At 34.8% G+C, this 11,953-nt stretch overlaps 2 protein-coding genes across 3 annotated transcripts; one reads left to right on the forward strand and one right to left on the reverse strand.

The window, feature by feature from the left end:
- Positions 1-5,161: 5,161 nt before the first annotated feature.
- On the reverse strand, positions 5,162-7,322 carry LOC112279244 (uncharacterized). Of its 2 annotated transcripts, XM_024513467.2 has the most exons (6): positions 7,101-7,322; positions 6,698-6,935; positions 6,171-6,597; positions 5,813-6,056; positions 5,570-5,677; positions 5,162-5,438 (listed from the first exon to the last, which is right to left on the reverse strand). In XM_024513467.2, the coding sequence occupies exons 1-6, from the start codon at positions 7,320-7,322 to the stop codon at positions 5,319-5,321; spliced, it is 1,359 nt and encodes a 452-aa protein (XP_024369235.1). In that variant the 3' UTR covers positions 5,162-5,318. The 2 variants fall into 2 exon arrangements, with proteins under 2 accessions (XP_024369235.1, XP_090105389.1); XM_090249263.1 differs by lacking the exon at positions 5,162-5,438 and having other exon boundaries at positions 5,564-5,677.
- A 1,043-nt stretch (positions 7,323-8,365) lies between these two features.
- LOC149989593 (uncharacterized) lies at positions 8,366-9,209 on the forward strand. The gene is made up of 2 exons (XM_090249264.1): positions 8,366-8,505; positions 8,614-9,209. The coding sequence occupies exons 1-2, from the start codon at positions 8,440-8,442 to the stop codon at positions 9,022-9,024; spliced, it is 477 nt and encodes a 158-aa protein (XP_090105390.1). The 5' UTR covers positions 8,366-8,439; the 3' UTR covers positions 9,025-9,209.
- Positions 9,210-11,953: the final 2,744 nt, after the last annotated feature.

An 11,953-nucleotide genomic window follows, 5' to 3' on the forward strand; every position in this document is an offset into this window, starting at 1 on the left:
ATCTACAAAATATAGACATTTTATGATCTATAAGATTTTGCAACAACTACAAGAAATTCAGACTATAAGATATTATCAAACAATAATAGATAGATGGATTGTATAATTACTTTTATCTATTAATTATTAAATTGAATGAAAAAAATAACTATTAGATATTATGGATTTTTAATTATGTACTTTAAACATATTTGATTTATAAAGTATGGATTAATTATTAGAGATTAATACTTTTTGGAAGATAAATTTTTAGAATGATAACTTGAAGTAAAAAAAAAGTAGATAAAAAAATAGCTTATTTATAAAATATCAAAGATTTTTTGGATAATTATTAGATCTATAATGAATCATATGACTAGGTTAAGTTTTAAAGAGGTTTTGTACTTCTAATAAGGTGTCACAGAAAGATTTTAAAACTTGGATATATAGTCTACTAGCTTTGTGGTTCTAAGAAATCTTAGATATGAAATTTTTAGTTTTGCAAATATATTATTTTTATTCTAACCTTAATAGAAAACTTTACTTTTTTAATTTTTATTTATTTTTATTTTTCTCATTTATACATGAACATCTTGATTTAGTATGTCTTTAATATAGATTATATATCTAAAATTAGAATTCAATAATAAATTAAAATTAGTAAATAAGATTTTTGTATTTAAATATAAATATATGTTGATAAATTATAGACCATTTTTATACATAATTTTTTTATTATATAAAAAAATAATAATATAAGATGATTATAATCTTTGGAATTAAATTTTAATATTAATCTGAAATTGATAGTAGTAAATTATATTGAAGAACCTTTATTTTTATTATCTGTATAAGATTTAGTTATGATAAAAAAACGAAATCAAGTTCAATATAATTTGAAATTAAGGTCACATTTTTAAAATCATTAAAAATAGTATAGAATAAAATTACAAGCTTATTTTAAGTATAAATTATCTTAATAATATTAGTTGATATTTTAGATGTTAAAAGTTATTAAAATATATTAAAATTCATAGATAAAAAAACTCATCTAATAAATAAGATTATATCTAAAAAAATAAGATTTAAATATAAATAATCATAAAATATAGAATTAAGAAAAAAATTATAAAGTTTGATGAAATGCCAATCTCTTATTTTAAGTATAATTTAAAAGTTAAAATTATTACAATTTTTTAAAAATTATAAAAAAAATTAATAAATTTTAATTGATAAAACATATCTTTTTTATTCTATATCAAGGCTTTCTATTTAACTAAGTAAAGTTTTAATCTATGTTAAAATAGATATGGAATAACATGTAATTTAATATTTATTAAATAAATATTTAAACAAAAGACTATATTATAGACTAGATATGGCCATTTTGGATATAATATCATATTTCTTAGACTCAAAAATACTCTATTTTATTTTCAAATTTTAATAAATAATATAAAATTTATAAAATTTAAAACTTATTTTTTTTAATTTTATGGGAAAAGAATTATTTATTCAAATAATATAAAAGAATATAACCAATCTTTATATCTTGTGTTACGAGAACTCAAAGTAATAGGATTATATGCTAAGATAGAAGAATATGTATCTCATACAACTTAAGAAGTTTTTTGGATTACATTATTTTCAATGATACTTTGAAATTAGATTTGAAAAAATAAAAACTATTATGAATTAGATAACTACAGAAAATTTACATAATAGATGATTTTTTTGAAAATTTATTATACACTATCAAATATTAAATAAGAATATTTTATAAAATGCTACTCTATTTACAAAAGTGAATTGCAAAACAAAAAATAAAGTAGATTCAAGGTGAAAAGCAACATTTAAAGGTTTATAAACAATCCTATTACAGTTCTTACTTTATACAATTTGTTTAAAAAAAATTAATTTCTTTCTACAAATAAATGCAAAAGATTTTGCATTATATGCAATTTATTACAAATGAAGTTAGTTAAAAGACTTTATTCTATTTCTTTTTATTTAATTTTAAAAAAAACTGAATTTAATTAGTAAATCTATAAAAAATAATTTTCTTGTATCATATATTTATTATTAAAAGAAAAATATTATTCAAAATATGCTTCTAATTTAGCTACATTTTAATTGATCATAAGAGCCTTGAGTATTTTATTTTAACATGTGCCTTAATCTATAACTAAAATCCTCTTAATATATTTCTTTTCAAATACGTAATTAATATTATACATTGTTTTAAAAAAAAATACAAGGCTTGTAAAATTCCATGTCAAAACATTCTTTTCTTGCGCAACATATGATCAAAATAAAAATACCTTTTTGAAACTAGAATAATTGCACCTAGATAGTATAATGTCCATAACTCCAATTGATAATACATTTTTTCATAAAGCCTATTCAAACATGCTAATAGATTCTCTTATTTTCTATGTTAAAAATAGTCATTTTGATAAATTAATAAATTTGATTTCAAAGACAATCTTCTCTACAAAAAAAAAATTGATACATTTTAAAAGGTTAAGTACAAGTATGTGACTTTGAGACACAACATGACTTTCCAACAACAAGACATTTTTAAATACATCAACATTTGTCCATCAAAAATTTATCCATCAAAATGTTTTATTGGCACACATCAAAAAATCAACATTTATTGGCACACATCAAATTTTTCCATCAAAAATTTATCCATCAAATTGACGTTTGTCCATCAAAAATTTATGGTTTGTTAAATTTGAATGTCCAATATTTAAATTCATTAAACAACCCCTTTTCTTGGTGTTGTAATGCAATATCAATATCTCTTGAAATGATAAACAGTGCATCTTGTTTAAAAACTTTAAAAACGAAATCCCAACCTCATATCAGGTTAAATTTTTATTTATTTATTTAAGTATTTATCAATCATTATTTAATAAATATCACAAGACATGTTTAATTTTATTCTTGATATTTTTAAAATTAACATATTTATTTTTCTATAATCAAATATCTATTATGTTTAAAATTTTAATAACATATTATTTTATGATAGATATTTACAAGTCAATCAGGCTTCTTAAGATTAAAAAAGATATAGTTACAAATTTATTAAAATGTTCATGTGGTTAGAATATAGTCTTGTGTTGTATTGTAAAAATTAAAAGCCAATAATGATTTTGAGTGGAAAATTTACAATAATATTTTGGCCTTAGACATATTATATGATATATATATATATATATATATATATACACACACTTCTTCTTTCCCTCATTTATATCTATATTTTCACATACATTTAAAATGACCAACAAATGCAAATATGTTTGCACAATTATTCTTCATTTTACTATTTGATTTTGACATATTGCCCACTCCACATTTAGCATTCAACAAATACCCACAATTTTTTTTTTTTTATTTTCCCCTTTTCTAATATCACATATTCATACACTTCTCTATCCACGTATATGTTTTTTTTCAGCAACATTGAAGAGGGACTAGTTCTATACAATGCTCTACAAAAGAAATGGTTACCAATGTAAACTTATCCTTGAGGACCCCAGATTTGCAGCCCATAATTTCACATTCCTGTCCCAAAATCCACAAATAAATAAATAAATAAATAAATAAACAAGCAGGCAACTATATTCATGTCCCACCCAAGGTTTGGCGTGTGACTGTGAAAAGCACTTTAAAAGCAACGAAGTAAAAAAGCAAAAGTAGCGCACCTCCCAAGCACTCGCCATTGGCTGCCCGTGCCAAAGTCACGGCAGAGAGAAGACATTTTTAGGGCTTGATGCACGTGAATTTTTTTCTCTGAACCCAACAAAACCCAACAATTGTGAGGGTTCAGATTTCGTGGAAATTCAAGGTTTGCGCTTCCCCGATGGATCCCTCGACTTGTGGTGAAGAAAGTGGATCATAGAAGTCAGAGTTGAAGTCATCGCAATTATTTTTTATTTTTTTTTTATTTTTTTTTGTTTAAAACAGTTTGTTGCGTGTCGTAGTGGACGATACGAGATTCAACGACGGCTGTTGTGGTTCTCGAATGGAGGATTCAGATAAAATCTGAGCCCTTGCTCGTTTTTTCGTCGGAGATGATCGACACAGTAGACGATGATGCTGATGGGACAAGTCTTCTCTCCCTCCATGCTTTTGAGACAACTCGTAGGGCGGTGGACTTTTATTTCATATATTTGCAATGATGTGAGAAGATCACATGATTCCACACTATGTTCGTTACAATCCAGGCCGCCTGACAATCGGAGTACGTCCGTTGGGTGCATTCACATTGCCGCAGAGAGAGAGGTGTGCTGGGTGGTTGTACTGGAGGTCACGGTCCAACAGGCGAGTTTTTAACAGGTTACTGTCGTCTGTTTGTTTTTCTTTTTGAATAAAATTAAAAATTAATGATATTGTCTGATTTTTACAAAAGAATTTCCTCTCGTACTTGCGGGCTTTTTTGTGTTCGAATTGGGCTCTATGCTAGTAACCAGATTGTGCAAGTGCGTGCTACTTTTTGGATGTGTCATAGTGAGAGCATTTGTGGTGTTTTTCGACCTTCTGGCAACTTGAATGTGGGTTTCTTGGGCTTGTTTTTTTCTTTATCTTCTTTTTCTTCTTCTTCTTCTTGTCCCTGTTACCTGTATTTGAGTTTTCTTCGTCGTCTTCCGATTCTTCTATAATTTTCTTTTAAATGTAATTATCCATCTTGTTGTTTTTTTGCCCTGCGAGAACACCAGCCGCGGGCAAGTTCAGTTGCGTCATCTCAGTCAAATTTATTCGTGTCAACAAATTTGAAATTTGTGAAGGTGATGGACTAGATGGTTCAAGGTGCATTGGTGTTGATGCAGAACTTGGAAGTCTTCAAGACTACGTCAGACACCCAAAGTTCCAAATAGTTAGAGAACTTTTGGAAGTTGCACCCAATTCACTACATCCATTTGCAATCTCTGGGGGGAGTAATGAGTTCATTGCAGCGCAACCCATCCTGTTTGGACTTTCTTTCAACACAAGAGAGAAGAGAAAAAGAAAAGAGAAGAAAATTAAAGCACCGTTCGTCGAAACCCTCTAGATCACCATCTTGTGCAGAATGGAAATGCTCACATGCCACTGAAAAACTACAACTGAAATGACTTCATTCCATTGAACGCACTTGAACAGTCAACTCAGTATAGATCACACCAAAGTGTTGGAGATGAATGGTTAAATAACCAGAATCGTTGTTATATTCATTTTACTGTATCAGAAACTATGCTATCTGCAAGGCTGATGACAGGAGAAGACAGTCTCCTTTTTTATGTATGAACAACTATGAACATTCTGCACAGCGCAATGAAATTGAACGACTAAGCGGCGGAGAGGTTCTTCTGTGTGGGAATACTGCCTTCATAAGGGCAAGATGGGCAGCCACTACGGGTGATGAGGCGTGGCCCAACTGGAGGTCCTCCCTTCTTAGGACGAATGTCCTGCACCACCATCGATTGATATCACAAAACTAACCAGAGAGAGCACAGATTTGAACCGGAAAAACCTCATAAAACAATAAAAATGAGTCTTGCTCCAACTATTCGCAAATAAGCGCAGCAGTAGTTCACACCTGGTCGAAGATGTTGACAGGAATTGCGAGAGTGGCGCATGCGTTGGGCACGTCCACAATTCCGGAGATTCGACCCTCGCATGGACAGCAAGATAGCAGCAAATATACCTGTAATCGAACAGATGTGAGTGCACATTATATCTGTAGCCTGAATGCGCATCTCCATCGAAATCTGTAAAGGAAGAAACGGTATCAAGGCTCAAATCGATTCGAATCTTTTGAATTCAAATGGCGCCAACTTACCTGTTCTTTGGAGTAGCCGAACTTGGAGAGGTAGTCGATGCAGTTCAGCACAGCACGTTTGTACGCAATGCTAGCGTCGAGGTAATGCTGCTTGCCGTCCTCGTCGACGCTCAATCCCTCGAACACCAGCCACTCGGAGAATCGTGGCTCGAGTGGACCGATCTCGAAGATGGGATTCACGTGAAGCTTTGTTGGGCCCATGGGGGTCAAGTATTGCTCCATTCCACCCCGGATGATCGAGCACCTGAAATGCGTCCGTCATAGCCGGATCATTGATGCAAATGGCAACGGAAGGGATCCAGAAACATTTATGACGGTGAATGTGATAAATGAGGAGAGCTTGAGAATATCGGCTTACTTGAGCTCAAGGAATCCGCTCATCTCGATGGCGCCGCAGAAGGAGACTTCGCCATCACCCTGCGAGAAGTGCATGTCTCCCATGCTGAGATTGGCGCCCTCAATGAAGACGGGGAAGTAGACCCTGCAACCCCTGCTCAAGTTCTTGATGTCGCAATTTCCTCCGTTCTCCCTGCCAGGAATGGTTCGACATGCCTCCGCTGCGATTCTTTTCCAGTCCTTGCTCCCTTTCTCGACCTTGCCCAGGAGAGCCCCTTGGGTTTGGGGAAGAAGGGCAAGGGGGCGCGTGTGCAAGTGCTTTCCCAAAGTAAGAGCGTTTTCACCGTCATCAACGAGTGCCTTCTCACGTTTGTTCCAGATGTCGAGCAGCTCTTTAGATGGGGCAGTGCCAATGAGACCAGGGTGAATGAGGCCGGGAAAACGCACACCTGCAATCAACCAGAAGGATTGGTTTTGAACAACTTTTCGTCTTAAACACAAGCCAAACCCGTGAAAGAATGTAATTGCAATTGGCGATAGGATGAGTACCTGGGATGTGACGAGAAGACGCCCAGATACCCTCGAAGTCCCAGATAGCCTTGCAAGCATTTGGGAAGTGGTCAGTGAGGAATCCTCCACCGTTCTCACGATCGAAAATTCCAGTGAAGCCCCATTCATCACCAGGAAGAGGGCCGAGGTTAAGAATCTCGACAACGAGCAGATCTCCTGGCATCGCAGGTTTGCCTTCGGTGTCGTTCACGCGAATTGGCCCACTCAGGTTATGAACCTGGTGATTCGAAACGAAATTTTAGTATTCGAAGTTCCATGTAATCTAAAATTGTACAACAATTTTAGAAACTTTTTGTTAAGATTTGAAAGAGTTCTATGGCGATGGAGCATTGTAAAATCTCTGCTAGGGGATTGAACAGGCGAGAGAATTTGGTTTGGATACCAAGGTGAGGTCGATGTTCTTCATATCCTCGGCGCTGTCATTGTTGAGGATCTGCCTGCCGGTCCAGTCGACGGTCTCCACTCGGAAGACCTCGCCTTCTTCTACCTCGCCCACGGCGGGGATATCAGGGTGCCATCTGTTGTGGAGGGGGACGGTCTGCTCCCATGGCCGCTTGTTGGGGTTCACGGTCACAATTGCCCTTGGAGTCTTGATCGGCGCCATTCTTGAGAAGGAGACTTACAAAAATTCTCGGCAAATGCTTCCTGCACAATTACAACGAAAATGTTACTCATGAGTTCACGATTCCCTGCATCGGGTGGATTGTATCCCTCTAACCTTAAAAAACACAAATCTAAAGGTGGACTAATGCGCTATCGATGACGAAGCTAATGATACGATCTTTGAGAAGATGAGAAAATAATGTAAACTTGGCTATGGTCTGTGCTCTAAGCCATGAATTCTGAAGCGCACTTGAGCAACTGTCTCAAGCTTGGTAAGAGAGATCCCCAGGTCAGCGAAATTCACCGTGAATGAATCGACCAGAGGAGAGGCCCAGCAAGACCGTGCAAAGGAGCCCGATGTTCTCACAGCGATAAGATACGAAATCAAGATGAGATGCTGCGAGAGAATGGCCTGCCGAAGCATGAGTTCCAAGCATGGTATTTATACATGCAAAGGATTATCTTCCACGATGCAGCGCAGATTAGACTAAGCTGATTACTCGCGAGAATTCCTTCAAGGAGTACTAACTGGAAACCGCAACTGCCGCTTCCGCCGATAAAACAGGATGTAACTGCTCTTCGAAGGCGTTCGTGACCAACTCACTTTCGCGGCGCTAGAACCCACAAAACAGGTACTAAATATTTCCATCCATTCAGTGACGTATCTACTTGGCTCTTTCAAACAAGAATAAGGAAACACCCCAGGTGTCGGTTCTTCCCACCCTTGACAAAATGGAGTTCTCGGACGCGTACACAAACGTACCTTGAAACTCAGGACAAACAGCTTGCAACAGAGGTTTCCAAGACCAGTACAGTCGTCTAGGTGGCGCTGTCAGCTGAGTTGCGAATCTTCTCAATTGTTGAAACACGAACATTCGTCGTCTGCAACGAACCCAGATTTTGGAGAGCATGAACTTCGAAGGATGCGAGCACTGCGGCAGGGAAAGCGTCGCCTCAGCCAGGCGCTGGAATGCTTTTCTAAGAAGGAAATTTTTAGATGCCGAGAATCTGGAGGGGAAAAGCCTGGATTTCAAAATGCGAAACCAAAAGCAGGATGCTCGACCCTATTCCTCACAGAGCGAGCTGCTCAGTGGAAAATTCAGGAATTTTCACAGTGAATGATCGATCGCAGCAGGCCAGTTCGTTTGCTGAGGTTATTCCGAATTACATCGATACAGCTTTTGGTCAGTTCCTTTGTACTGCATCCTCTGTTTTTTGTTCTATTTCTACCATGTTCGGATCAGCATCCCATACCGCTGTCAAATTAGCTTCATCGGTGCCTCTACATGCAGAGATTTCTGCGGTCTACATTCCAGTTCTTGTGCTCGCATCCACACCATCGTCTCTCGCTTCGAAATCGTTTTCGGCTACCAAACAACAGACCATTCGCCGCATCTGAACCTCGCACAACCATCATCTCCATCACCACCTCACAATTGGCATGGCTCTACGAGATGGGGTTCGAACCACAATTGGCATGGCTCTACGAGATGGGGTTCGAACCACAATTGGCATGGCTCTACGAGATGGGGTTCGAACCACAATTGGCATGGCTCTACGAGATGGGGTTCGAACCACAATTGGCATGGCTCTACGAGATGGGGTTCGAACCACAATTGGCATGGCTCTACGAGATGGGGTTCGAACCATCCATGTCACAGCCCAAGGCTCAGCAAGACGCCGAAGCGCCAATCCGCTGCTAACGAACTCCAATCCTGCTTGTAGCGACAAATGGACATAGGCTAACCAAAGAGGCTCCATAGGTTAAAAATCAGTTTTGTAATTTGTATTACAGTACTGGAATTGTTACGAAAACAAGATGTGTTGTGGAATCATTCTTGATAATGAAATGTGAACAAAGCCAAGGGGAGGGCATTCTACTGTCTTACTTAAGAGCCGGATAAGTCACAACTTTTGGCATGTATAATATGGAATATTCAACACTCTTTTTCCAAAAGTGGGACATAATTCTCTACTAAAACAAGACCTAACATATCCCTAAAAGCTAGAAACTTATCTTAAGGGAGAGGTTTTGTCAAGATGATTGCTGCCATCTTCTGAGTGGGACAATACTCCAAATCAATCTGTCCTTTTTCAACACATTGCTTAAAAAATGATGTTTTGTATCCCAATGCTTTGTATGACCATGGTGTACTAGATTCTTAGCAATAGCAATGACATTTTGATTATCCTCATAAATGAGAATCCTTTTTGGCTCAAGAATGTCATAATCCCTAAATACTTAATGAAGCGACAAAGTGCCTTTTGCTGCAACAGCCAAAGTTGCATACTTTACCTCTGTTGATGAAATAGAAATTAAAGATTGTTTCTTGCTTGACCAAGTGATAGTTGTCTCACCCAATATAAATACATAACCACATACTGAATGGTGTGTCTCCACATAACCTGCTCCATCTGCATCACTGCAACCTATTAGTTACAAATTTACTTCTTTTCTTCCATACTCCAATACCAAATATTTTATTCTTTGCAAGTAAGATTTTTTTTTTATTATTATTATTCTTTCCTAATAGAAAACATGTAGGTGTGCTATGTATTGAGCAAATTGTTGACAAGCAAATGCAATGTCATACCTTATACAATTTAGAAGATACAATAATAAATTTAAAGCTTTTTTATAAAGTTTTACACCTTTTGCATCTGAAAGATCATCATTTTCATGGTTAGTGACATGACTTCATACTATTGGTGTAGCAATTGCCTTTGCATCTTTTATCTCAAATTCTTCCATCTTTTGATAAATGTACTTAGTTTGGCTCAAATTTATTGTACCATTTTTCTTATCTTGAGAAAAATCAATGTGAAGAAAATCACTAAGTTCACCAAGGTCTTTCAACTTATAATACTCTTCCCATTCATCCTTGCATTTCACAAGGATCTCAAAGTTCTTGCCACTAATAAGTATGTCATTAACATAGATAATTAGTGTAAGAACTAATCCCTCAATGTATATTGTGTACAAATAAGGATCTGCTTTTGAGCACTCCTAACAAAGTTTCAATAAAGATTTATCCAAACTTTTGTTCCATCTACATCAAAATTGCTTCAAATCATATAAAGCCTTTGGCAATGGCAACACCTTGCCTTTATGTTCCAGTGGAACTTTCAAACCTTTCAAAATCTTTATATAAAAGCCCTTTTTTTTACATTTGACATTTAAATAAGCTAAAACAATACCAAGTTGCAATATATTCTAATTAATTGTAGTGGCAATTTGTAACAAATATGCAAATTATTGCAAGTCAAGCAATTGATACAAAAGTTTCTTGGTAATCAAGACCCTTCACTTGAATAAAGTTTTTTGCAATCAATTATACTTTAAAATGTTCAATGGAGCCATTACTAGTAAGTTTTTTCTTAAAAATCCATTTTGAATCTATAGCCTTCCTACCATTGGTTAAAAATGAAAATTTCCATATACCATGATCTTTCAAAGAAACAAGTTTTTTCTTTATAGCATGACTCCATTCTTTACAAAAAGATGAATTAATAGCTTGCTCAATAGTCTCTAGTTGTATATATTCATCAATATGAATCACATCCACTATTTCAATTGGCAAGTTATAATCTCTTCAAATAAAGTTATCATCTTTTTTTCAAGGTGTGTGATGCATCTTACTACCACTTATAATATTTTCTAAATCAATGCCACCTAAATAAAAACATCTTGGTGGTAGAACTTGAGTGGATGCTTCCACTTCTAGTTGATGGAATTCTACTACTTTTGTTGGTATAGGATTTCATTCATCTTCAACTATTTTTCCATCTAATCCATCACGCACATGTAATCTTAAGACTTGAGGTTGGAATATTTCTATTTCATTTAGATGTTGAAAATCTAGAATATCTAGATTATTTCTATGATCCATATCTTCTTCAATTTTTTCTTCATGGATCAATGGCTCACCAAGTAATTCATTCTTGTTATCAAAAAAAATCACATCTCAACCAAAGATCATCTTCTTCTCTTCGTATAGAAGTTTTTAATATCTTTTTGCTATTTCTAAATATCTAACAAAAATATCCTTCTTTGCTTTTGCAATGAGCTTTTGATGGTTTTCCTTTAGTATGTGATACCAAGTACAAAAACCAAAGCAATAAGCATTTTAAAGAGAAGGTTTTTCATTGTAAAAAAACTTTGTATGGGATCTTGCGACTAAGTATTGAAAGTGGAAGGCAATTGCGAGTCCAAGTTACAAATTTTGTTGCAAATATCCAATATTAATGATCCAACTTGGTATTGTCTGGAATTATTTATATTCCTTTAAAAATAGTTCACATCATATACCCAGTCATGGCGACAATTTCATATGTATATGTAAAAGTGATTATGTGCTCATGTCATGGATTTAAACATGTAAACCAATAATTAATTATATGATTAAATAAAAGTAGGTAAAAGTAAGTTAATTCCATAATATCATCTATTGAAGCTTCTTAGAAGCTTCATAAACAGTGCTTTGACTTCATAAGTGTCTATAATTGACTTTTTAGGTTAAAAACGTAGTCAACAAGTTAGCCATGTGCTACATATGTTGGTAGCTTGAAGAGCAAGTTAACTATGTGGCACACACATAGAAAACTTGCCTTGTAAACTAAAGCATGTATCTT

The sequence above is a fragment of the Physcomitrium patens genome, chromosome 3, assembly GCF_059467195.1.
Source record: "Physcomitrium patens ecotype Gransden chromosome 3, ASM5946719v1, whole genome shotgun sequence".
NCBI lineage: Eukaryota > Viridiplantae > Streptophyta > Bryopsida > Funariales > Funariaceae > Physcomitrium > Physcomitrium patens.